The sequence below is a fragment of the Pleurodeles waltl genome, chromosome 5 (genome assembly GCF_031143425.1).
Source record: "Pleurodeles waltl isolate 20211129_DDA chromosome 5, aPleWal1.hap1.20221129, whole genome shotgun sequence".
NCBI classification, from domain to species: domain Eukaryota; kingdom Metazoa; phylum Chordata; class Amphibia; order Caudata; family Salamandridae; genus Pleurodeles; species Pleurodeles waltl.
This window is the reverse complement of record NC_090444.1, coordinates 1,715,455,351-1,715,481,358: the sequence shown is the minus strand read 5'-3', so window position 1 is coordinate 1,715,481,358 and position 26,008 is coordinate 1,715,455,351. Positions and strand designations below refer to the sequence as shown.

Here is a 26,008-nt window from a genome sequence, read left to right as displayed (position 1 = left end):
CTCTAGCTCAATCGTTTCCTGACTGGGATTGGAACCACACACTTCCTCCTTAGAGGAGATTGGAACCTGGCCTGCAACAGTGTGCTTGACAGCACTGGGCCCCTTGATCACTGTAAAAATGCCGACAAGGCCCTCCTGGGTGATGTCATGGCAGATCATGGCTTAGTGGACCATTGCTGTCTCTCCCACCCAACCGACAGAGAATACACCTTCCTATCACCGGTCCACGGCACTCAATCCAGATTAGATACATTTTTGATCTCCCAAAGGACTGTAGCCCTGATAAGGGAATCCTGAATCATAGAGGTGGTGCTGTCAGAGCATTCCCCCATCCTCTTTGCTTTAGACCTAGGACTCACTTCCCCTGAACGTCTCACGATATTGCACACCCCAAAGCAAAGCCCAAATGTGTCCTCCACATCTCCACCTATTTAGAATACAATAAAGGCCCTGTCTCTTTCCACAGAGTCTCAAGGGCCGTCGCAAAGGTGACTATATAAAGCCAGCTAATGAAGGATGCAGCTCTCGCCAACACTCAGCTCTGCTCTCAGCAGAAGGACGTGGAGGGTGTGATCTTGAACCTTACCTGGCTTTACACCACGGACCCCCATCCTTCCACCTGTCATCACCTGGAACAGGTTAAAATGGATCTCAATGCCCTATGCACCTCTAAGGCGAAACACACCCTCCAAAGGCTTAAGGGACGCCATTATGAACATGGAGAGAAGGCAGACCACCTCTTGGCAGCACAACTGCGACAACAAGAAGAGGCACTCATTATCCCAGTCATCCAATCCTCGAGCAGTGCCATCCTTACCTGCCCCCAGGTTATAGTCTGTGAATACACAGACTTCTACCGGACCCTTTACACCCCGGAGACTACAGAAAACCCTGCCCGACTCACCACCTTCCTTGACAACATACCCATGCTCAATGATGAAGGCAGGACATTGCTGGAGGGCAAAATCATATTAAATCACCCAGGCCAATTCTAAACTTCCATATCACAAAGCACAAGGGGAGGATGGATTCCCTGTGGAATTCTATAAATAGACAGGCGAGGACATGGTTGATACCCTGTATGAGGCCTTTCGGGAAACAGCAATCAATTATTCCTTAGGCTCCATCTCCAACAAGGGGACCATAGCAGTCCTCCCCAAACAGGGAAAGAATCCCCTGTTCTGCAGGAGCATGAGACCCATGTCTCTCCAGAACAGAGATATCAAATTCCTGGCAGGGAAAGTAACAACCACTATCTTATTCATACAGTGGATACATATCCCCCAATGAACAAAGTTGATAATGTCTCATGACCATGTCAGAGCGATGAACATGTAATGTGGATTGCTCCCATTTAACCAGGACTGCTCTTTTCCCTTCTATGCCGTATGCTGTATTTTGTTGATGTTCTCAATAAAGAATTGTTCAACAAAAAAAAACTATCATGGATGTTTGTTTTTGAAAAACAGGATATTTGGTGAATGGCCATCAAAACAGATGGCTGGAGTCCACCAAAATGTTAATACCTTCTAAGGAACCACTAAGACAGTATTTCCTCTGATGGTACAGGTATCACTGCTGGGCTTGTGGTAATCTCTAAATATGGCAGTCTTCTTTCCATCAGGATGGTTGACAATGTTTTATGCTACCATGACAGAGTAAAGACCATCACAGTCTAAATGTGACCGTAAATTAGAAGCTGGATCTGATGAAGACTTATAGCTTATTTGTCCAGCAACGTAATACTCTCTGTGCAACTACAGAAACATGTCATCCTTTTTCAATCAATCAATCATGAGCTTGTAAAGTGCACTACTCACCCATAGAGTTTCAAGGCACTGAGGGTGTACCTCAAGAATCAGTCAAAGAGCCAGGTCTTGAGGTCATTCCTGAACTGAGGAAGCAATGGCGACTGTCTGAGGTGCTGTGGTAAGGAGTTCCATCCTTTTGCTGCCAGGTATGAAAACAATTTTCCATCTGCTGTTGGGACGAGTGGAGCGATCTGAAAGGGACGTACCAGTTTTGGTTGTTAAGGTAATTGGGTCCGTTGTCATGGAGGGCTCTGTAGGCGTGTATGAGGGTCTTCTCGATGGTGACCCAGTGGAGGTTTCTCAAGTGTTCTGTAATGTGTTCTCAGTGGGGGTGTCTAGGATGAGTCTGGTGGCGGTGTTCTGGATCAGTTGCCGTTTGTTCCGGTTCTTCTTCGAGGTTCCATCTTAGAGGGCGTTGGCATAGTCGAGTCACGGTTTTCCGGCAGTCAGTTAGAATCCATTTGATGATCTATCGAAGGATGTGGAAGCAGGAGGAAGCAACGGAGTTGATCTGCCTGGTCATGGTGAGCGCTGAGTCGCGGATGACGCAGAGGTTACATGCGTGGTCTGTTGGGGAGAGGGGTTTGCCGAGTGTGGAGGGCCACCAGGAGTCGCCCCAGGCTGACGGTGAGGGTCCCATGACGAGGATCTTGGTTTTATCGGTGTTCAGTCTGAGGCAGCTTCCCCTTATCAAAGTGGCCACAGCTTCCATCCCGTCTGTGAAATCTCTCCCGTCTCAGAATCTATCCCGACTTTTTTAAATAAGCACTCTGCTAGAAATCATACTATTGAAAAGAAATGGTTGAGGTCAGTTACAAGCCTTTCTAGAAACTCATACACCCTCATGAATTGCATGTCTGCTTTCAGAACTCATAGAGGTACTGGATACCCAAAGTATTTTCCTTGCTTGACCAGTAGGTGGCCTGATTACACTTTTGTCCATACTGATTTGTGAACCTGACTAGAGTAAGTGTTGGGGGTGTTGGCATGGCCGGATTCCCTTCACATTTGGGGTATAGAATCCCATCTCCAGGGAGACCCAAGTTACCTGTGATATTACCTGTGCTCTTACTTATCTCATACCCAGTACAACATCTAGGTTTAGCCCAGTGCTTAATGCGTAAATGAATTAGTATTGGAGCCCAAAGCTTCGTTCAGAAGCCTGTTGCCAGTGCTAATACACTATGGTGGACCCAATACCAAGACTGCATAACCTTCATCACTATAAGAGGCTATATGGTAAATAAAGTAAGGATGGGTATGAAAAGGCCAAATAAAAACTCTCACTGATTTAATCATCTTTGTTCGCCTGCCCACCAATCACCAAAAAAGGCCTTCAAACTCACCCCTGGGTTCAAGCTGGTGTTAGGTTGGCGAGGAAGATCTAAAAATAAGCAATAGCTTCAAGAAGGAAGGAACTGAGGGATAAGGCATGGGAGGAGCTCACAGAAGGGAGTTGTATGAAAGACACAGAAGCTTTTTGACAGGTGGTTAATTCCGCTAACTCACCAGGCAATGATGTCCCCAAAATAGACTCTGTTATATCATCTCAGGTCTGGGTGGAATATTTATCTAAAATCTTTGGTGTTGATAATCAGGTATACCGCGAGCCAGAGGGTGAGGTAATCTTGCCAGGTCACAACCTGGCTGTGGCCTTAGCCTTTAGTAGGGCAAATTAAGCCTCAGATGTCATTTGGGCCTTCCAGTGTAGCCCCCGGGCAAGAAACATGGTCCAGATAGAATTCCCACAGGTGTAAACAAAGCCTTCCCAGAATTATGGGGACGAATTATTAATGTAATAAGATCTGAAGTGACTGGACCCCAGGTTAAGACCTGGAAGGAGGTGATTAATGTCCCCATTTTTAAAAAGGGAGATAAGGGCCAACCTTATTGCCATCATCCAGTCTCTCTTCTGGACAGTTCTGTTAAGATCGTGGGTTGTGTTATATTAGACAAACTAAAGGACTGAGTGGCAGAACCAGAGGTCTGTCTGATGTCCAATTTGGATTTTGTCCGGGCTTAGACAGATTAGAACAGGCTTTGAATTTTACCATCATGATGCAAAAGTACACAAAGACAAAGAAAAGGCTGTGTCCACTTTGCCTTCACTGATTTAACATGTGCCTTTTTTGTAATAATCTTTATTTATTTTTCAGTGTCATACATCCATAGCATCTTTGTCTTGCAGTACAAACCATATGCAAAACAAACCCTAATTTATCTGCCCTCCTGTCAGAAATCAGGAAAATGAGATTGGGAGAATGATTATGTATGCTACAGTGGGTGCAGAACATTGTCCATACTAAGGCATGGTCTGTCATTACCTTCATTGTCACTCTTCTCAGTGGAAGAATTTGTAAGATCTCCCAACATAGCTGCCCAGGCTTGCAGCTCATCCACCAGTTTGTTGTCTGCACGTACATGGTGCATTCAAACCTCTTCAGCTACAGGATATTCACTAATATCCCGTAGCCACACTTTTATCTTCGGGGGGCTCTGGGTCTAACCAACATATGGCTATCTGTTGTTTCGCTAAAGTAAGGCCAAAGAAGGCAAACCTTCTGCTCAACTTTTTCGTGATGGGGAGTGGATAAGGCTTAATAATATCTGTCATAAATCTAGTTGTCCTCCCGCAGTAGTCCACTCAGAGACCCTAAAGGGTATAGTTTGGATTTAGCAGGATTAATCTTCAAATCGGACACCTCTTTGAATTCCAACATTACATTCATGAGGAAAAGTACTGCATAACGTGACTGGCTCAGGTAAATTAATGCATCATCCGCGTATAGGGATACCACATGAGTGGTCTCCCCAATAGTGATTCCCCAAGGGTTCAGCGTCCGATGAAGCCTCGCTCCCACAGGTTCCATCACCAATGCAAATAAGAGTGGGGAGAGGAGATATCCCTGTTGTGTGCCTCACCTGAGGGTGAACAAATCTCCCTGCCAGTTCTCACTCGGGCACAGGGTGCTGTGTATAATGGGTACGATACTTGCCAGAGGTAAGACCAGTTTAAGGAATTGAAAGCCTGTTGGATATCCAAAAACACTAGAGGCAATTTATCATTAAGATGTTGTGAGGAGGGATAGACATAATTGAGCTGTCATAGATTACTTAGGGAGCTACGTTTAAGAACAAACCCGGACTGGTCAGGATGCGCCAAAGAGGGAAGGTAGGAAACAGGCGAGAAGTCAGTATACTGCTCAATATCTTAACATCAATATTTAAAAGGGAGATGACCTTTACGGTGAGGGCACTGTGGGGCAATGATCGGGTTTCAGAACCATTATAATAATGGCTTCCCGCAAGTGGGTGGTAAACACCCCTTTTGTAGGGACTCACTGTACACCTCTAGAAATGTGTCTACCAAGCTACTCATGTAGTTCGTATACGTTTTTAAAGTGCAGACTGCTGTCAAAATCTCTTCGCGGGAGATAGGCTGATCCATACGCTCTCTGGCTTCTGGGGTAAGAGTAGGGAGAGACACCCTAGACAGGTAATCCTCAATATTGCTTGTACATATCATGATGGGTTGAGCATAACTAACGCTGAGGTATGAGTGGAGCATTTCATTAATAGCCCTCTTAACATGTGCCTTTGATACAGTGAATAGATCAAAGCTGTGGGCCATTATGGAACAACTGGGGGTTGACAGTGGCATTATAACTCTCCTTAGCAGGCTCCATACACACACCTCTGCAAAAGTCAGATTTAGTCAAGAGGACGACTTGACGGAGGAATTTTCATCTGTTAAGGGGGTGAGGCAAGGGTGGGTGCTAGCCCCCTTCCTATTTCTCCTTTATATTAATAGGCCTGGAGGTTAATCTGCGTAGCCCAGGGAACGATCTACTGTTAGACCTGACAGCCTTAGGATGGTCATCCCCCAACACGTTGCCTGTCTCCCTCCACTTTTTGACACAGTTTCTGCTTGTTTTAGGACTCTGTACACTTTACCACTGCTAACCAGTGCTAAAGTGCATATGCTCTCTCCCTTTAAACATGGTAACATTGTTTCATACCAAGTTGTCCTATTTGATTTACTTATAAGTCCGTACTTAGGTATACTACATGTGCCCCTGGAAATTAAATGCTAATAGAGGGCCTGCAACACTGATTGTGCCACCCACATAAAAGCCCCTTAACCATGTCTCCCTCCAGCCAGTGCAAGGCCTGTGTGTGCACTTTCACTGCCACTTCGACTTGGCATTTAAAAGTACTTGCCTAGCCTTAAACCCCCCTTTTCTACATATAAATCACCCCTAAGGAAGTCCCTAGGTACCGTATAGGGCAGGGTGCTATGTTGGTAAAAAGCAGGACATGTACATATGTGTTTTATATGTCCTGGTAGTGAAAAACTTCTAAATTCATTTTTCCACTACTGTGAGGCCTGCTCCTTTCATAGACTAGCATTAGGACTGCCCTCATATACTTTCTGAGTGGTAGATTCTGATCTGAAAGGGGTAACCAGGTCATATTTAGTATGAACAGAATGGTAATAGAAAACCCTGCTTATTGGTGAGGTAGGATTTTATATTAATATTTTAGAAATGCCACTTTTAGAAAGTGAGCATTTCTCTGCACTTAAAACCATCTGTGCGTTACAGCCTGTCTCCAATCAACATCTGGTCTGTGCTGGTTGTTAGCTTCTTTGTGCATTTCACCCAAACAACCACAAACACAGGACATTCAGTCACATCTGCATTTATCTGCATATTTAATGAGTCTTCTTGGTCTGGAAGGGTGGAGGGCCGGACACTTACATTTCGTAAGTCAGTGGTCTGCCCGCAGACAAATGACTGATAACCCCTTACAGCACTTCAAAGCCACTCTTTGAAGTCTCCCCCACTTCAAAGGCATTTTTCGGTATATAAACTGGGTCTCTGACCCCACCAACTCATAGACTTCTGGATTTACACCTGAACTTTGTCAGAGGAGCTGCCTGGCTGCCCGAAAAGACTCATTTGGTCTGCTTTTCTGAGAAGGATCACTGCCCTGATGGCCTTTGCCTTTGCTGGAACGACTCTGCCTTCCCCCAAAAGTGCTCTCTAAGGGCTTGGATTGAGCATGCCTCCTGTTTCTGAAGTCTCAGGGCCAACAAGGACTTCACCTCTTCAAAAAACTTCTTGCGCGTCGAAAATCGATGCAACGTCTACAGAAATTTACGCAAAGCCTACATTGCAGCTGAGAAATCACCGCACAGCCGACCGGAATGATGCAGCACCGGCTTGTCAACTGGAAATTTAACGCAGCGTCTGCCTTGCAATGGAAAATTTGACACATCACCTACTGGATTGACCCAGCACATGCTCGTTCTTCCAGCGTGTCAAGGATTTTCAACGCATTGTCCCTCTGGGCATCAAAATATACCTGCATCGCAGTGAGAAACCAAGACTATGCACCGAAAAACTACACAAACCCTTGCAGCATGGAAAGAAATGATGCATCATCTGTGTCACAGTGGAAAATCCGACGCAACACCTTGTTTTTTCACAAACTCCCCCTCTGTGGTCTCCATGCCTATTTATTTTTAACGCATCCCAGGTACTGTGTGAAACAAGAAACAACTGTTAATTTCTAAGGATTAAGACTCTTAAAATATTTTAAGAGTGATACTTCAACTTGTGCTTATTGGATATTTGTCATTTTGGTCTTATTTTATTCAGATAAATATAATCTATTTTTCTAAACCTGTGTAGTGCTTTTTGAGATGTTTTCATTCTGTTACTGTATGATTTATTGCACAAATACTTTACACATTGCCTTCTAAGTTAAGCCTGATGGCTTAGTATCAAGCCACCAGAGGGTGGGCACAGGATAATTAACATTGTATTGTGACTTACCCTGCCTAGGATTGTGGTCCCTACTTGGACAAAAGTGTCTACCTCTGCCAACTAGAGACCCCATTTCTAACAACTCCTGTGCTGTTGCAGAGATTTTGTTATATTGCAAGAATTAGCCAGACCCAAGCTGGAATGTGTAATTTTCAGCAGCTAATGTTATAAAGCACCCCACTGGGTATAAGTCCCCTAGAGTGGTGCATCCTCTGTCTTTTCACCTTCAAATCGCCATGGATTTCGCTATTTTATGAAATGGTGGCAAGATTCATAGGGATAGGTTCAGGACGAATGGTGCTTGGAGTATCACTTTCTTAACCTCCCGTCCTAGACCTCTGCCACCTCCTGTATCAAGTAAAGAGTATTGTTGGCAAATCCCGAGCCCCACATTGAAAATACCGGAAGCACTCCCTCCCCATGAGACCAGTTCAATGTTTTTTTTTCCAGGAATCTCCTGGGTCCAGCCAGTGCATGGCAGGCTACATGTGAGCTGCCATATACTATAATTCTATGCTGGTATTTCCATGCCATCCCTCTCCCACGTCCGCTTCAACATAGACCTACCAACCCATCTATGTTCATCCACCCATAGTAGATCAATAAAGATACTATCAATCATTTTGAAATATGCTCTGGGTATGCTATAAAACAATCCTTGGAGTACATACAGGCAGTGTGAGAGCAATATCATCTTCACAACTGCACCCCTCCTTATAAAAGGGAAGGGTAAGTCCCTCCAGAACTTCACAGAGGTTTGAAGCCCCTGTACCACCCTGCCAATATTAAGGTCCCAAATTTTTTTTTCCATGGATGCTAAGTGAATCCCTAGGTATCACACATCTCTCATCACCTAAGGGATTTCCAGTGGTGGGAGAGCCTCCCACGGTAGTCCACTCAGAGACCCTAAAGGGTATAGTTTGGATTTAGCAGGATTCATCTTCCAACCGGACACCTCTTTGAATTCCAACATTACATTCATGAGGAAAAGTACTACATAACGTAACTGGCTCAGGTAAGATAACGCATCATCCGCGTATAGGGATACCACATGAGTGGTCTCTCCAATAGTGATTCCCCAAGGGTTCAGCGTCCGATTAAGTCTTGCTCCCACAGGTTCCATCACCAATGCAAATAAGACTGGGGAAAGGGGGCATCCCCGAAGGTGTGCCTCTACTGAGGGTGAACAAATCTCCCTGCCAGTTCTCACTCGGGCACACGGTGCTGTGTATAATGGCTGAACCCACTGAATAAACTTGGGTCCGATACCAAACCTCCCTAGAACTTGCCAGAGTTAAGACCATTTTAAGGAATCAAAAGCCTGTTTGATATCCAAAAATGCCAGAGCCAAGTTATCATTAAGGTGTTGTGAGGAGTGATAGACATGAGCGAGCTGTCTTAGATTGTTTAGGGTACTACATTTAAGAACATACCCGGACTGATCCGGATGCACTAGAGAGGGAAGGTAGGGAAACAGGCGAGAAGCCAGTATACTGCTCAATATCTTAACATCAATATTTAAAAGAGAGATGGGCCTATACGGCGAGGGTACTGTGGAGTCACGACCTGGTTTGGGAACCATTATAATAATTGCTTCCTGCATATGGGTGGTAAACCCCCTTTTTGTAGGGACTCGCTGTACACCTCTAGCAATTTGTCCACAAACATACTCATGTAGTTCCTGTACGTTTTTAAAGTGAGGACTGCTGTGAAAATCTTTTTGCGGGAGATAGGCTGATCCATACCCTTTCTGGCTTCTAGGGAAAGAGTAGGGAGAGACACCCTAGACAGGTAATCCTCAATATAACATGTACATATCATGATGGGTTGAGCATAACTAATGCTGATATATGAGTGGAACATTTAATTAATAGCCCTCTTAATATGTACCTTTGATACAGTGAATAGATCAAAGCTGTGGGCCATTATGGATAAACTGGGGGTTGACAGTGGTATTATAACTCTTCCTAGCAGACTCCATGCACACACCTCTGCTAAAGTCAGACTTAGTCAAGAGGGAGACTTGACGGAGGAGTTTTCATCTGTTAAGGGGGAGCGGCAAGGGTGGGTGCTAGCCCCCTTCCTGTTTCCCTTTTATACTAATAGGCCTGGAGGTTCATCTGCGTAGCCCAGGGAATGATCTACTGTTAAACCTGACAGCCTTTGGGTGGTCATCCTCCAAAATGGTGCCTGTCTCCGTCCACTTTTCTGACACTGTTTTGCTGGTTTTAGGACTCTGTGCACTTTACCACTGCTAACTAGTGCTAAAGTGCATATGCTCTCTCACTTAAACATGGCAACATCGGTTTACCCCAAATTGGCCAATTAGGTTTACTTATAAGTCCTTAGTAAAGTGCACTACATGTGCCCCGGGCCTGTAAATTAAATGCTACTAGTGGGCCTGCAGCCCTGATTGTGCCACCCACATAAGAAGCCCCTTAACCATGTCTAAGGCTTGCCATTGTAAGGCCTGTGTGTGCAGTTTCACTGCCACTTCGACTTGGCATTTAAAAATACTTGCCTAGGCTTTAACTCCCCTTTTCTACATATAAGTCACCCCTAATGAATACCCTAAGTAACCCATAGGGCAGGGTGCTATGTAGGTAAAAGGCAGGACATGTACACATGTGTTTTATATGTCCTAGTAGTGAAAAACTCCTAAATTTGTTTTTCCATTACCGTGAGGCCTGCTCCTTTCATAGACTAGCATTACAACTGTCCTCATATACTTTTTGAGTTGTAGATTCTGAGCTGAAAGGGTAGCCAGGTCATATTTAGTACAATCAGAATGGTAATAGAAAATCCTGCTTAATAGGAGGTTGGATTTTATATTACTATTTTAGAAATGCAACTTTTAGAAAGTGAGTATTTCTCTGCACTTAAAACCATCTGTGCCTTACAGCCTGTCTCCAATCAACATCTGGTCTGTGCTGGTTGGGAGCTTCATTGTGCATTTCACCCAGACAACCACAAACACAGAACATTCAGTCACATCTGCATCCATCTGCATACTGAATGGTTCTCCCTGGGCTGGAAGGGTGGGACACTTAAATTTCATAGGCCAGTGGTCTGCTCTCACACAAAGGACTGATAACCCAATACAAAGACCCTGGCAGACAGGACTGGGCTGAAAGGGGATCTTCTGCACTTCAAAGCTACTCTTTGAAGTCTCCCCCACTTCAAAGGCATTTTGGGTATATAAACTGGGTATCTGAACCCAGCAACTCAGAGACTTCTGCATTTACACCTGAACTTTGTTAGATGAGCTGCCTGGCTGCCAAAAGGACTCATCTGGTCTGCTTTGCTGAGAAGGATCGCTGTGCTGCTGCCCTGCTGGGCTCTGACTTTGCTGGAAGGACTCTGTCTTCCCCAAAAGTGCTCTCCAAGGGCTTGGTTTGAGCATGCCTGCTGTTTCTGAAGTATCAGGGCCAACAAAGACTTAAACTCTTCAAAAAACTTCTTGCGCGTCGAAAATCAACGCAGCATCTACAGAAATCGATGCAAAGCCTGCATCACGACTGAGAAATCGCTGCACAGGCGACCGGAACGATGCAGCACCAGATTCGCGACTGGAAATTCAATGCAGCACCTGCCTTGTGACGGAAAATTCGAAGCATTGCCTACCGAGTTGATGCAGCGCCTGCTCCTTCTTCCAACGCATCAAGGATTTTCAACGCATCGTGCCTGTCCATCAAAATATACCCACATCGCAGTGAAAAACCAAGACTATGAAGCAAAAAACTACTCAAACTACTATGCATCATCTGTGTCACGCCGGAAAACCTAACGCAACACCTTAGGCTTTTCACACATGTCCTCCTATGCGGTTTCCATGCATCATTTTTGACTCATCCCAGGTACTGTGTGTAACAAAGAAACACTTGTTAATTTCTAAGGATTGACACTCTTTAAACCTTTGAAAAGTGATATTTCATCTTGTGCTATTTGGATCTTTGTCATTTTGATCCAATTTTATTCAGATAAATATCATCTATTTTTCTAAACCTGTGTGTTGGTTTTTTGAGGTGTTTTCACTGTGTTACTGTATGGTTTATTGCACAAATACTTTACACATTGCCTTCTAAGTTAAGCCTGATGGCTCAGTACCAAGCTACCAAAGGGTGGGCACAAGATAATTAAGATCGTGTTTTGACTTACCCTGACTCAGATTGTCATCCCTATTTGAACAAGGGTGTCTACCTCTGCCAACTAGAGACCCCATTTCTAACATCTACCAATTATTAATTTACGGCCAAATCCAAGTGTTACTTTATGCAGATGATGCCAACCCCATAACAAGAAAAGCTAATGGCTTTTAATCTTTACTGGACGCCTTCAACATATTTTATGGAGAATTTAGGCCTTAGGACAGGTAGGTCTCAGTGTTTCATTATGAAATGTGGCCCAAAGGAAACCAAAACAAAAACAATTGTGCTTCATGGTCGGGAGATTTTAAAAGTCCCCCATTTCACATATCTGGGTGTGCCTTTAGGTGTGGAACTTAATTGGAAGATTCTAATGAGCATCTGCACTTTACGATTTCAAAGATCCATATATGCTGTCCTTAGGTTTTCAAAAAGATTGGGCCATAAGCCGGTGAAAGAACTGCTTAGTGTTTTTAAAAGTAAATGTTTATCTATTGCTTCGTTTGGGGCAGGTGTGTGAGGGTACACAAATAATAAAAGCCTTCAGATAGTGGAAAACATTTTTTTTAAAAGACTGCTTGCTGTCTCGCTCTAAACTCCATCATCTGTTTGACACACAGAAGTTGTTTGAGGCCCATTGATGACTACATTAGATTGCAGCTCCTGCCTCTATGGCTTAAAATTTGGGGGAATCCCAAAGCCCACTTCTGTAGAGCAGTGCTTACAGACTGTCTGGCATTGGATCAAGATCTGGACATACCTTGGCTAAATTATGTTAGAAACATTTTTGTCAGCCTGGGTGTTGAGAAGTGCTTCCTTGTCTCTGATTCCGTACCTGCTTCAGCTGTAGTAAAAATAAAGGAGTTATTTTTTCAATATGTCCAGGATGTGTGTATTAAGTGTGGAGACTTACGGGTGGCTACAAATTTACAGAAGCTTTTTCTACATCCTGCTGTGTATCTGCAAATCATTTCAGGTGAGAGGCATACGTTTTTATTGACCAGTGTCTGTTTGGAAACTGTACATTGTTTGGTAGCATTTCCTGTTCAGGTTACATGGGTTTGAACGCTCCCCCCTTGCCCTTGTGATGGAGTAATGCACCTTTTTTTATTCTGTAGTTTGTATGTTGTGCCGAGGAGGCAGTTCCTATGCCCAGTTTCCCTAGTTTCAGGTTTTAGATCTAGTTCTTTGGCCCTCACTTATCTGCATGATCTGGGCAGTGAAGTCATTATTAGGGCTTCTGGTTTTATGGTATTTAGATCCAGATTTAAGAGGGCCTGGTGCCATTTAAACGCCACATTAGCGTCATTTTTTAATGCTAATGTGGCATTGAAAGGTCAAAAATGCTGCACCATATTTACAAAGTGGTGCAATGCTTGCATTGCACCACTTTGTAACCCCTTGCACCACATTATGCCTGCACCAGGCATAATGTATGCATGGGGGATGTTCTGGCAATAGGGGGGGTTGAAAAAATGGCAAGCTAATGGCAATGAAAAATGTCAATGTTAAAGGGAGGCTCCCATTGTTTTCAATGTGCCTCTGGGTGCTTTGCAGGATGAGCGTCAACAATTATGACACTAGAACCCCTGACTACCGCCATGGTGTGCTGTATTTTATATTGCTAAGGTGTGCAAGGTGCAGCACCACTTTTCATATATCTGCCCCTTATGTTTTTAACATTTCCGTATATATTTATCCATATTTGTTTTTTAGCTATCTTACTGGTATTTTTCCATATTTTATTTTGTGCTTTGAGAGTAAATCGAGACTAAAAATGTTTATTTTTCTACATTTATTCAAGTGCTAAACATGCACACTAACTTTCTTAGCTGCCAGGTTTTAGCAAATTAAGCAGCCAAATATAACAAAATACTACCCACCACAGGTAAGCATGAACATTAAATACAAATATTTGTTAACGTATGCCTTCATTTAACGAAATTTGATGCTGTTTTTTAAAACTGTGCCTGATGCGTATCTACTATTGGCCTAGAATTCATGAAAGACAGCATTGAGAGTCACTCAAAAGAATCACAATTTTCAGTATTTTTCCATTTTTAAAAATAAATACAGACAGGAAACACATTGTTTTCTCTCTGTATTTATCTGTAATGATCAGTAAAGACAGAAAACTGGGAGCCATAGCCATTATTCATGCTGTCTTAAATTTTATCTTGAGCACCCTCCAAATTCAAAACAACCATGAACAATGATGTTATCTTATTTTTATGTATGTACAGTTGCCATTTTAGAATATTTTAATGTTTTTATGATTGATTGTATGCTATGATGTTTATGAATGATGCCACCTTTTAAGCTTCTAGTATAGTGAATAATGTATTTATGATGACGATGATGATGACTGCATAACCCCTTTATCTCACTCCTGGAGGTTTCTACTCTCTTCCTTGGTGATGGGTTTTCTGTCTTTCTCTGTCTCCTCTTTACTTTGTGTCTTTTCCCTCTTTTACTCTCTGGAAACGGCCAATGAGGAAAAATTACTACCAGTACCTAAAATGAGTGTTGGCAACCACCAGCTCAAATTAAGCAATGGGTTAGATTCTTCAGCAGCTATTGCTGACCCTTGGCATATAATTTATGTAAATTATAGTTATGCACATAATAAAGCAAATTATGTTCTAATAGATACAGTTCATTTAGAAGGGCCTGGATCTCACCCAGCCCACATACGTTACTGTCCAAAGATGGCTAAGAGGAGCCTGAGAGGAGGGTACTCATTCCTAAATACCTTGTGAAGGATTACAAAAGGGAGGACAACATATTCTTGTGCTTCAAGGGGTATGAGTCTGCTCTCCATATGAATCTGGTCCCTGAAGCTCATTGGGGGCAAGTCTGTGGAAGCACTTTGAGGTAGAGGGGAGGGATACACTGACATCCTTAGGGGATCCTCAGGGGCTCACTTACTCTATCATAAAGGACGCCCTACTCACAAGGAATGGTATCACCCCGATCAGTATTAGGACAAGATTAGGTCCTAAAAGAAGAAGGAATCTCAAACATGGTTAGTGTGTTGATTCTTTGTGCAGGCCACTGGATGGTTGGGTGAAGGGCAGTAAGGTAACAACGTATGAGGGACTTTCCAATTTAATTGCTTGGGAGCACTTGGACAGTTTATGTTTTCCAGAGCTGCGCCAGAACCTAATTGACAGCAAGCTGACTGATCCTATGAAGCTTGCGCAGAAAGCGGACCGTTGGGAGAGCACCAGGGTCTAAAAGAGGTATGGGGGAGACCGTGCCAAGGGTGGGCAGGGTCCCCTTCAGAAGAAGTGGGGGGGTAAGGGTAAACAGGGAGAGTTCTCTAAAGGGCCCCAACGTAGTTCCCAGGGTAAAGAATCCCATCCTCCAGTAGAAAAGAAACCATGGGTCTCTACAGAGAAACCTGCAGTGGAGGGTTCCTGCAAGTGCTTTGCATGTGATCAGGAGGGTCACATGAGGGGGGAACCCTAAATGTCCCAAGTGGACACTGACACCCATTGGTGCTCAGTCACAGCATTTAGCCAGTGAAGCTCTTGGGGAGGAGTTGGTTCAGGGTGGGTGGAAGCCAGCTGAGCTGACCCTTCTCCCACTTGGGAACAGTGAGATGGTCCAGAGGACCCTTGTGCCTGATAATAAATCCTAAGTAGTACTGGCGGTGGGTGACCATCAATGGACAGAGGGTGGAGCCTCTGAGAGACACAGGAGCCAGTATGACTACAGTGAGGAGTCACCTGGTGTCTGAAGAGCAGATAGATCCCGCATACTTCAACAAATAGTTGCAGTGGACAACTCAGAGCGCCTGTGCAGAGTGACGCAGGCTCCCTTTGAATGGGAAGGGGGTCTCAGGTTCCTTGAAGGTATCTGTGAGTCACACCATGCCCGTAGATTGCTTGCTTGCCAATGATGTGGAGGATTCCCCTTGGCAGAAGGTGGAACGCAGGTCACACTTGAAAATGTTGGGTCTGCTTTGGTGGCTGTGTGTTTCTACCCAGTCTAGGGCAGCCTGTCACGGTGATCAGGAGACCCTAGAGCCTGAAAGAGTGGCCCAGGTGTGTGCCAGAAGGAGAAAGGGCAAGGGGCGTGGGAAACTGGTCCCAGAAGTTCCCACGGTCCAGGAGGAGGCTGAACCTGAGCAGGAGGCCCTGGACCCTACAAGAACAGGTGGCTGAACTGGGCGAGGTCCCTGAGCTGTTACAGTAGCAGCAGGAAGGGGGGCCCACCAAGGAAGCATTCTGTGAGGAACTGAAAGTATGCCCTACTCTGGAGGGTTTGTGGTGACAGTCTGCAGACCAGGCATCTGGAAAGGAGCATGGATCACATTTGGTTTACTGGGAGTGTGGCCTCCTATATAGCAAGGTCCTGAGCCTGGGTCATCCCGTGTGCTGGTGGTACACCAGCGCTTCAGAGCCTTCCTACTGGGTCTGGCTCATGATGTGTCTTTAGCTGGTCATTTGGAGCAGGACAAGACCTTTGAACGACTTGTCATCCACGTTAACTGGCCCCTAATGCTCATGCACTCGTATGCTCATTGTAAGTCTTGCCCAACTTGTCAGGCAAGTGACAAGAGTGGGAGGAAATACAATGCTCCCCTCCAACCTTTCCCTTTGGTTAGTACTCACTTTGAAAGGGTTGGTATTGACATTGTGGAGCCTCTGGATCCCAAGACAGCCATGGGCAACAGCTTTATCCTGGTCGTGATGGACCAATGCACCCAGTACCCAGAAGTCATTCCTTTGAGATCGATTACCGCCCCTGTGCTGGGCCGTGCATTGATGGGGGTATTTACCCGCATGGGGCTCCCGAAGGAAGTGGTGTCCGATAGGGATACCAACTTCATATCAACTTATATGAAATCTCTGTGGAGGGAGTGTGGGGTAACGTACAAGTTCACCACTCCTTACCACCACCAAAGCAATGGTCTTCTTGAGAGGTTCAACCGCACCTTGAAGGGGATGATTAAGGGCCTGTCAAAGCCCTTGAGGCGTAAGTGGGACGTCCTCTTGCCTTGCCTTCTGTTCGCCTACAGGGAGGTGCCTCAAAAAGGGCTTGGATTTAGTCCTTTTGAGCTGCTGTATGGCCACCCTGTTAGGGGACATTTGAGTCTGGTAAAGGAGGCTTTGGAGAAAGCCCCACTAAACCCCCCCAGGATGTATTCAGTTACATGCTTGCTCTGAGAAACCAGAGTGCCCGCTTCAGGGGTCTAGCACAAGAGAACCTGGAAGCAAGCCAGGACGACATGGAATGCTCATATGACCAGAATGCACTCTGGTCGAGTTTCAACCTGCTCAGAAAGTGTGGGTGATGGCACCAGTGAAGCCTAGGGCGCTCCAGGACAAATCGACTGGACCATTTGAGGTGGTGGAGCGCAAGAGTGAAGTCACCTACCTGGTGGACTTACGGACTCCCAGGAACCCCTTGAGGATCCTGCATGTGAACCAGCCCAAGCCACACTTTGAGAAGACTGAATTGTCCATGCTCCTAGCAACAGATGATGGGGTGGAGGAAGAGAGTGAGCCTCTTCCTGACATCCTGTCTGCGGGAGAGAAGATTGGGTCTGTTGGGGGAGTGAACCTCTCTCCCTCCCTGACCCCAGAGCAGCAGAGGGACTGTCACCAGGTGTTGGGTCAGTTTGCCTCCCTGTTCTCCCTGATCCCAAGGGTCACACACTTGTGTACACACATTGTGGACACGGGGGACAGTCCTCCTGTTAAACATAAAGTTTACAAAATAACTGACAGGGTTCGGGCTAACATTAAGGATGAAGTTTCTAAAATGGTAGCGTTCGGGTTTATTGAGTTCTCTAGCAGCCCTTGGGCCAGTCCTGTGGTCCCAAAGCTGATGCTCCTGGTGCCACTCTAGAAACTCAGGTTCTCTGTGGATTACCAGGGATTCATTGCAGTCACCAAGACTGACGCGCCCCCTATCCCGAGCTGATGAGCTCATTGACCGGTTGGGAGCTGCCAAATACCTAAGAACATTTGATCTTACCTCTGGGGATTAGCAGATTGTCCTGACTGAGGGGGCTAAGGAGAGGTCTGCAAATGGGCACTACCAGTTTTGGGTGATGCCCTTTGGGATAAAGAATGCCCCTGACACCTTTCAGAGGTTAGTCAACCAGGAGTTGGCTGGACTGGATGATTTCAGTGCCACCTACCGGGACAACCTTGCTGTATTCAGTTCCACATGGGAGGAACACTTGCAACACCTCTGCAAAGTGCTGGAGGCCCTGCAGAAGGCAGGGCTCACTATTTAGGAAAGCAAGTGCCAAATAGGGCAGGTTTCTGAGGTGTACTTGGTACACAAGGTGGGGAGTGGCCAGGTGACACCCCTACAGCCAAAAATTGAAACCATTCTGGCTTGGGAGCCCCCCAAGACCCAGACTGAGGTGAGAGACTTCTTAGGTCTCACTAAATACTATAGGAGGTTTGTCAAGGGGTATGGCACAATTGTTGCTCCCTTGACTGAGTTAACTTCCAAAAAGCAGCCCAGAAATACGATCTGGACAGTGTCTTGCCAGAACGCTTTTGATGCCCTGAAGGCTGCCATGTGCACAGCACCTGTGCTAGTGGCACCTGACTATTCCAAGGAATTTGTTGTGCAAACAGATGTCTCAGAGCATGGTATTAGAGCAGTACTCTCACGGCTTAATGACGAGGGCCTAGATCAACCTGTAGCCTTCATTAGGGAACGTAGGTGGAGTGCAATTGAGTGTCAAGCTTTTGCTGTGGTCTGGGTACTGAAGAAGCTGCGACCCTACTTATTTGGGACTCACTTGCGGGATCAGACAGACCACAGGCCCCTCAAGATGGTTAATGCAGATGAGGGGTGAGAATCCCAAAAGGGAATGGACTTTATGGTGGAACACCACCCTGGCACCGACCACGCCAATGCTGACGGTCTGTCCAGATTCTTCTGCCTTAGTGATGAGAACTCCCATGAGGTTGGGTAGTTGCTCCCCACTTTAGCTGGGGGGAACACGTGTTAGACTTGGAATCATTAGCCTGGTCTCCCCCAACCTTTTGCCTCTACTTCTCAGGTTGCTTCTGTGTACTAGACTTTGTTTTTGCTGTTTTGTTTGCTCTGGACACTTCACCACTACTGACCAATGCTAAAGTGTAAGTGTTCCCTGTATAAATGATATGTGTCCATAGGCTTATTGTAGGAGGTTGGCTTGGTTTGTAGTGGGTACCTATGGTACTTACACCTTACACCAGGTCCAGTTATCCCTTATTAGTGAAATGTAGTCAGTGTCTAGAAGCCAGGCTCTCTAGGGATAGTGTGGGTGAGCAGCCACGGCCTAACTAGGAGTCATACAAAGCTCATGCAATACCACTGTAGTCACACAGTACTTACACACATGAAAGAAAATACTCAGTGTTACAAAAATAAAGGAACTTTATTTTGGTGACACAAATGCCAAAAACACCTTAGAGAATATAGGGCCATATGTATGAACACATTTTCCCATTGACACAGAATGGAAAAAACCCTTTGCTACATCTGGTCCATACTCCCTTAAGAGGTAAGTAATAAACACAGAATATACACTAGAATGCCAAAATTGCTGTAAAAATATTTAGGAAACAGTGCAAATAGTGAAAATTACAATAGTTAAAAAGAGGCCTAGGGGAAACACCAACCATATACTAAAATAGTGGAATGCGAAAGTCGGTTTCCCACCTAGGCAACTGTAGTGTGTAGAGGGGCGCTGGGAGTGTAAGAAAACACAAAAGGTAAGTAATAGAACCCATCCCAGAGGCCAGGAAAGCAGGAGTAAATCACATTAAGCTTCCTACACTACACAAGAACACATGATAGAAGATTATGCAAGAACCAGAAGAGACTGCAAGACACCAACAATGGATACTTGGACCTGAGGAACTGCGGAAGAAGGGGACCAAGTCCAAGAAACACTGAAGAGTCCAGGGGGAACAGGAGCCCCTTCTAACCCGGATAAAGGTGCAAAAGAAGAACCACCGGTGAAGAAGAACAGTCAGTACTACACTCAAGAAGACGGATGCGGGTTCCTGGTTGGTGCAGCTAATGTCCCATGCCAGATGGATGATTGCAGTCTGGTTTGCATCGCTGGATTTCGCCAACAAGCCTTGGAACTGGCAAAGCACACAGTTAGCGGAAATTGGCGCTGCCGGGGATCCAGGAGGGGGAGACAGAGGGAGCTCTCAGCATCTCAGAGAGCCCTTAGAAGACCAGGCAGCGCCCACAGGAGTCCCACAGCATGGGGACAAAGAAGGTGCAAAAGAAGGCCCATGCAGCACTATACTGAGGGATCCCACACCACCGGAGAACCACTCAGGAAGCTGTGCATTGCAGGTTAGATTGCTGGGGGTGTGAGCTGCACAGTGCATGAAGAACTTCCTGGAAGGATGCCAACAAGCCTTGGCAACTGCAAAAAATGGGGTGCACAGTGGTACTGTCATGCGTGGGGGGGGCAAGCTCTTTCTTCCACCAAAGTTGGAGAGCTGGAAGAGAGGACCATCAGGAACACTTCAGTCTACCACCTGTGTTGCTGGATCCATGCACTTCTTTGGGAGAGGGGACCCACGCCACTGGTCATTGCTGCAGATGGCTGTCTGCTGAAGGAGGGAAGTCACTCCTTCACTTCAAGGGAGATTCCTTCATTTTTCTGGTGCAGGCTGAAGACAGGCAGTCCTCAGAGGATGCATGACCTGCAAACGGTTGTAGTTGCTGGCAGGAGCTGAAGAAACAATGTTGCAGTAGTAATCATTGCTTCTTTGTTGCAGTTTGTAGATTTCCTGGAGGGGCTGGATGCAATTTCGCTGGTTGAAGGTAAAGGATGCAGAGGATCCCTGCTGGAGTCTTGCAATCTGAATTTGAGGAAACACCCAAGAGAGAGACCCTAAATAGCCCTCAAAGGGGGATTGGTCATCTACACAGGTAGGCACTTATCAGGGGAGGGCTCTGACATCGCCTGCAGGCACTGGTCACTGAGATGCTCCCAGAGTGCCCCACCACCTTGGACTCCAAGATGGCAAAACCCAGGGACACTCTGGATGAGCTCTGGGATCCACCCCTAGGGTGGTGACGGACAGGGGAGTGGTCACTCCCCTTTCCTTTGTCCAGTTTTGCACCAGAGCAGGGACTGGGGGTTCCTGAACCGGTGTAGACTGGATTATGGAAGGAGGCCACAATCTGTGCCCTGGAAGCATTTCCAGAGGCTCTGGGAGGCTATCCCTCCCATAACTGTAACACCTAATTCCAAAGGGAAAGGGTGTAACACCCCTCTCCCAAAGAAAATGCTTTGCTCTGCTTTCCTGGGCTCGAGCTGCTTGAGCAACAGGAGGGCAGAAACCTGTCTGTGAGGTGGCAGCAGCTGGGGCTACCTGGAAAACTTCAGAAGGCTGGTATGGCAGTACTGAGGGTCCACTGTGGATACCCTAGAGTGCATAGAATTATACAACCAATGCTGTAATCAGTATTGGGATATAATTCCAAGAAGTTAGACACCTTACATGGCCATATTCAGAGTTACCATTGTGCAGCTGGACATAGGTATTGACCTATGTTCAGTGCACACGTAAAATGGCTTCCCTGCACTCACGAAGTCCGGCAAAATGGTCCTGGATGTCATGGGAGCACATCTGCTAGTGCAGGGGTGCCCTCACACACAGGTACTTTGAACCCAACCTTCAGGGTTGGAAGGCCTGCCATATAGGTGACTTATAAGTGATCTGGTGCAGTGTAAATGGCAGTGAAAGGGTGCATGCACTATTTCACACAGTCCTGTAGAAGCCTTTGCATGGGCTCCCTATGGGTGGCAAAAACAATGCTGCAGCCCACAGGGATTCCCTGGAGCCCCACTGCCCTGGGTACCTAGGTACTATATACTAGGGACTGATAAGGGGTGACCAGTATGCCAATTATGAGTGGAATACTGTTATAGCAGTATCCAACAATCAAACGTAAAGGGGAGAGAGCATAAGCACTGGGCTCCTGGACAGCAGGATCCCAGTGGCACAATCAAACACACTGACAAAAAGGCCAAAAATAGGGGTAACCATGCTAGAAAGAGACTACTTTCTCACACTTATCCATGATTGGCATATTTGATTTACTAGTAAGTCCCAGTAAAGTGCACTAGAAATGCACAGGGCCTGTATATCAAATGCTGCTAGTGAGCCTGCAGCACTGTTTGTGCCACCCACATTAGTAGCACTGTAAACATGACTCAGCACTGTCAGTGCAGTGTCTCTGTGTGCAGTTTTAAACTTTAAAAATGTACCCATTTGCAAAGCCTAAACCTTCCCTTCTTATACATGTAAGGCACCGCTAAGGTAGGCCCTAGGTAGCCACATGGGCAGGGTGCAGTGTATGTTAAAGGTGGGACATGTACTGATGTGTTTTACATGTCCTAACAGTGAAATACTGCCAAATTCGTTTTTCACTGTTGCAAGGCCTATCTCTCTCATAGGTTAACATGGGGGCTGCCTTTAAATATCATTAAAGTGCAGATTCGCTTTGGGAGCAGATAGAAATTTAGAGTTCAGGGTCTCTGAACTCACAATTTAAAAATACATCTTTTGGTAAAGGTTATTTTTAGATGGTGTGTTTGAAAATGCCACTTTTAGAAAGTAGACATTTTTCTTGCTTAAACCATTCTGTGACTCTGCCTGTTTGTGGATTTGCTGTCTGGGTCAGTTTTACAGTTGGGCTGTTTGCACCTCTCCTCTAGACACAGAGGGAGGTGGGGAGTAGACTGCATATCCTGATGGGCCATCAGGGCTGAGGGGAGGAGTGGTCACTTATACCTGAAAGGACTGTGCTGGCCTCACAGGACACAGTCTCCAACCCCTTGGTGTGTGTCTGGGGCCTGGCCTGGGCAAGGAAGGATCTTGACAACAACAGAGACTTCTCTTTGAAGTAGGCCTACTTCAAAGGCAGAAAGGGGTATAAGAAGAGCACCCAAACCCCCTGAAAATCAGATTACTCCTGGAACCAAGAGGAACCTCTGCCCGGGAGAAGAGCTGGAGAAACTGAAGGAGGAGGAGTACTGCCCCTTTGCCTGTGACTGTGCTTTGCTGGGTTGGCCTGCAGTAGCTGCTTCTACCTGAGAGAGGCCAAGACTGACTTTTGTGTGACTTCCCACTGGTGAAGAATATCCAAGGGCTTGAACAGAGCTTGCCTTCTGTTGTTAAAATCTCAGGAACAAAGACTTCTCTCTGCCAGCACTTGGGCTTTCTGGTGTCCTGCCTGCCAAGTGGTGCCCTAACCTGTCTCTAGGCCCTTGAAAGGTGCAGCTGGTAGAAAAGGACAGAAATCCCACGCAAAGACCGCCGTGCGGGGAAACGTTTGACGTACCACCCACCTCGCAGCTGCTAAACGATGTGCTGCCGGCTATGCGGCTAAAATCCATGCTCCACCTACATGGCGGCTGGGAGATTGATGCAACGCGGCTGGGGAAATGATGCACAACACCAGCAGAGGCTGCTGTTAACGACGCAAGCCCCACATAGCGCGGTTTCACAGTGTGACCAGATTTCAATGCAGCATCGCTGGAAGTGGAAAATCAACGCAAAGCCTGTCCGGACCTGAGGTGCCCGTCTGGAATCAACGCATCGCTCTCTTGCAGGATAGAAAAAATGACGCACGCCAACCCAACCGGAGGAGGAACAACGCACGGTCTCACTTGTGAGTAAGAAATCGACACATTGCTGGCCTTTTACGACACACACTCCCCCATACGGCTTTACATTGACACTACCCAGGTACTTTTTTGCAATAACAGTGTTCTCACTGTTTTCTAAGGATTAAGGGCCAGATGTAGCAAACCATTTGCGACTCGCAAACGGCGAAAATCTCCCTTTGCGAGTCGCAAACGCGGGTTTGCTATGCAGAAATGCATATTGCGAGTCGTTACCGACTCGCAATATGCATTTCCGACTCGCAAATAGGAAGGGGTGTTCCCTTCCTATTTGCGAGTCGCAGTGGGATGCAATACCATTTGCGACCGCGTACGCGGTCGCAAATGGCATCGCAGTTACCATCCACTTCAAGTGGATGGTAACCCACTCGCAAATTGGAAGAGGTCCCCATGGGACCCCTTCCAGTTTGTGACTGGACCCAAAAATATTTTTTCAGGGCAGGGAGTGGTCCAAGGGACCACTCCCTGCCCTGAAAAAATACCGAAACTAAAGGTTTCGTTTTTTTTTTAAGTGCAGCTCGTTTTCCTGTAAGGAAAACGGGCTACACTTAAAAAAAAAAAACTGCTTAATTTAAAAGCAGGTCACGAACATGGAGGTCTGCTGACGTCAGCAGGCCTCCATGTTAGCGAGTGCCTATACTCGCTATGGGGCCGCAATTTGCGACCCACCTCATGAATATTCATGAGGTGGGTCATTGCGACCCCATAGCGAGTTGCAGTCGGTGTCTGAGACACCGTACTGCATACGAATTTGCGAGTTGCAAATTGCGAGTCGCATGGACTCGCACTTTGCAACTCGCAAATTCGTCAGTTGCTACATCTGGCCCTAAGACTCTTATTCTTTTTAAAATTCACAGCTTGACTTGTATATGTTGGATTTTTGTCGTTTTGGTCTTGTTCTGTTTAGATAAATATGACCTATGTTTGTAAACCTGTGTTGTGGCATTTTGTATTGTTTTCACTGGGTTACTGTGTGTGTTGGTACAAATACTTTACACATTGCTTCTGAAATTAAGCCTGCCTGCTCGGGCCAAGCTACCAAGAGGGTGAGCGGGGGTTAACTGAGAGTGATTCTCCTTTACCCTGACTAGAGTGAGAATCCTTGTTTGGACAGGGGGTAACTTGACTGCCAACCAAAGACCCTATCTCTAACAACAGCCTTCTCTGTAAGTAAATTTACACATTCATGTACACAGCACATTTACATGACATAGCTCAACAAATGAAGGGAAATGAATACACAGCCAGGATATCACAAATACACGCACAAAGACCAAATGCCAGTATGCACATATACAGCATATACAGAGATACACCTATCTGCAAATACATATGGCCAGAAAACAAGTATGTGGCTAGACTGATGCCTGCAGTGAATATATGGATCTGTGAATGTATAACTATGATTGTATACAGGGATGAAGAGATGGGTGCATTGTTTGTGTGTGCAATACCCACTACAGAATGCAAGCTGCATTGTTGCCTTTCTAACCCCCCCCCCCCAATGTCCTATTTCCATCATGGCAATGAATATAGTGCTTTGGCTCTATCGAAAACTGCTGCACCAGATAAAATGTCTACATCCCCATGTAACACCTACAAAAACTAAAAGAAATATGCATTCATTTCACATTCATGTGAGCCCATTCATTGTATGTTTATTTCAGTATTTCTGCCTAAACTGGTAGGCGTTCCTTGTGATTTGGCTATATATCAGTCTATTCAGGAACAGTGGTGATCTATATCAGTGGTATGACCCAAATTGGCCTGAGAAAACAATTGGAGCCTTTAAGATAACTTTGACTGAGAAAATAAATTACGAGTGGCTGCTAATGTCAATGGGTCAGGTAAATGCATTGTCCGCCCTCATGAGAATTATGAGATGCCCTGGAGCCCTGCAGATCTCTTTCCTTTCGCACTGAGATTTCAGCTGCCTTGTGTGACAGCACAGGGCAAACATTTTCATTACTGGTGGAAGAAGACAAGGATTTAAAGATCTGCTCGGTAATTCCTCATTTCGTAGCAAACCCTCAGGACACGACTTGTACTGTGAGTACTTTTCCCCAACAGGTACCACGTGTAGCAGTCACTCCGGGTGGGAGGAGAATACTGGCATATTTTTCAGGCCACTCCTAACGAAGGTATAAGAAACCCTAAACAGTATAACATTTTGCATGATGCCAGCAGGATACAAGTGAGTCCCAGGAGACCTTTGTCACATAACTTCTCATAGGCTACCCAGGTCCTAGGTGGGCATAAGAGTTTGCTTTTACAAATACTCCCACTCATGAAAGCAGATATAAAATACCTCTTAGCTCCATCATCAAATATTGATACATTAGCTCATCAGTTATGACCCAGAGCTATCCTGGATTGGTGGCATGCAACCTGCTTCATTTCCTGAACTTTTTAGAAAACCTCAATGTGACAAAAGAAATGACGTAGTGCAGACTGACATACCTTCGTCTGCTGGGAAGCCCAACTTGATAGCGAGAATCGATGGAGCAATGCTTCTCTGACCTGCATTTTAAAAGCAAGCGA

General features: G+C 45.8%; 1 protein-coding gene across 1 annotated transcript in view; it reads right to left on the bottom strand.

Annotated features, from left to right (window-relative positions):
• Window positions 1-26,008, bottom strand: part of LOC138296695 (adhesion G protein-coupled receptor F5-like) — a 578,562-nt gene that overhangs the window by 58,128 nt on the left and 494,426 nt on the right. The window contains exon 19 of the mRNA XM_069236067.1: window positions 25,928-25,987. Within this exon, the coding sequence (XP_069092168.1) occupies window positions 25,928-25,987 (60 nt within the window). The remainder of the gene's footprint in view (window positions 1-25,927; window positions 25,988-26,008) is intronic.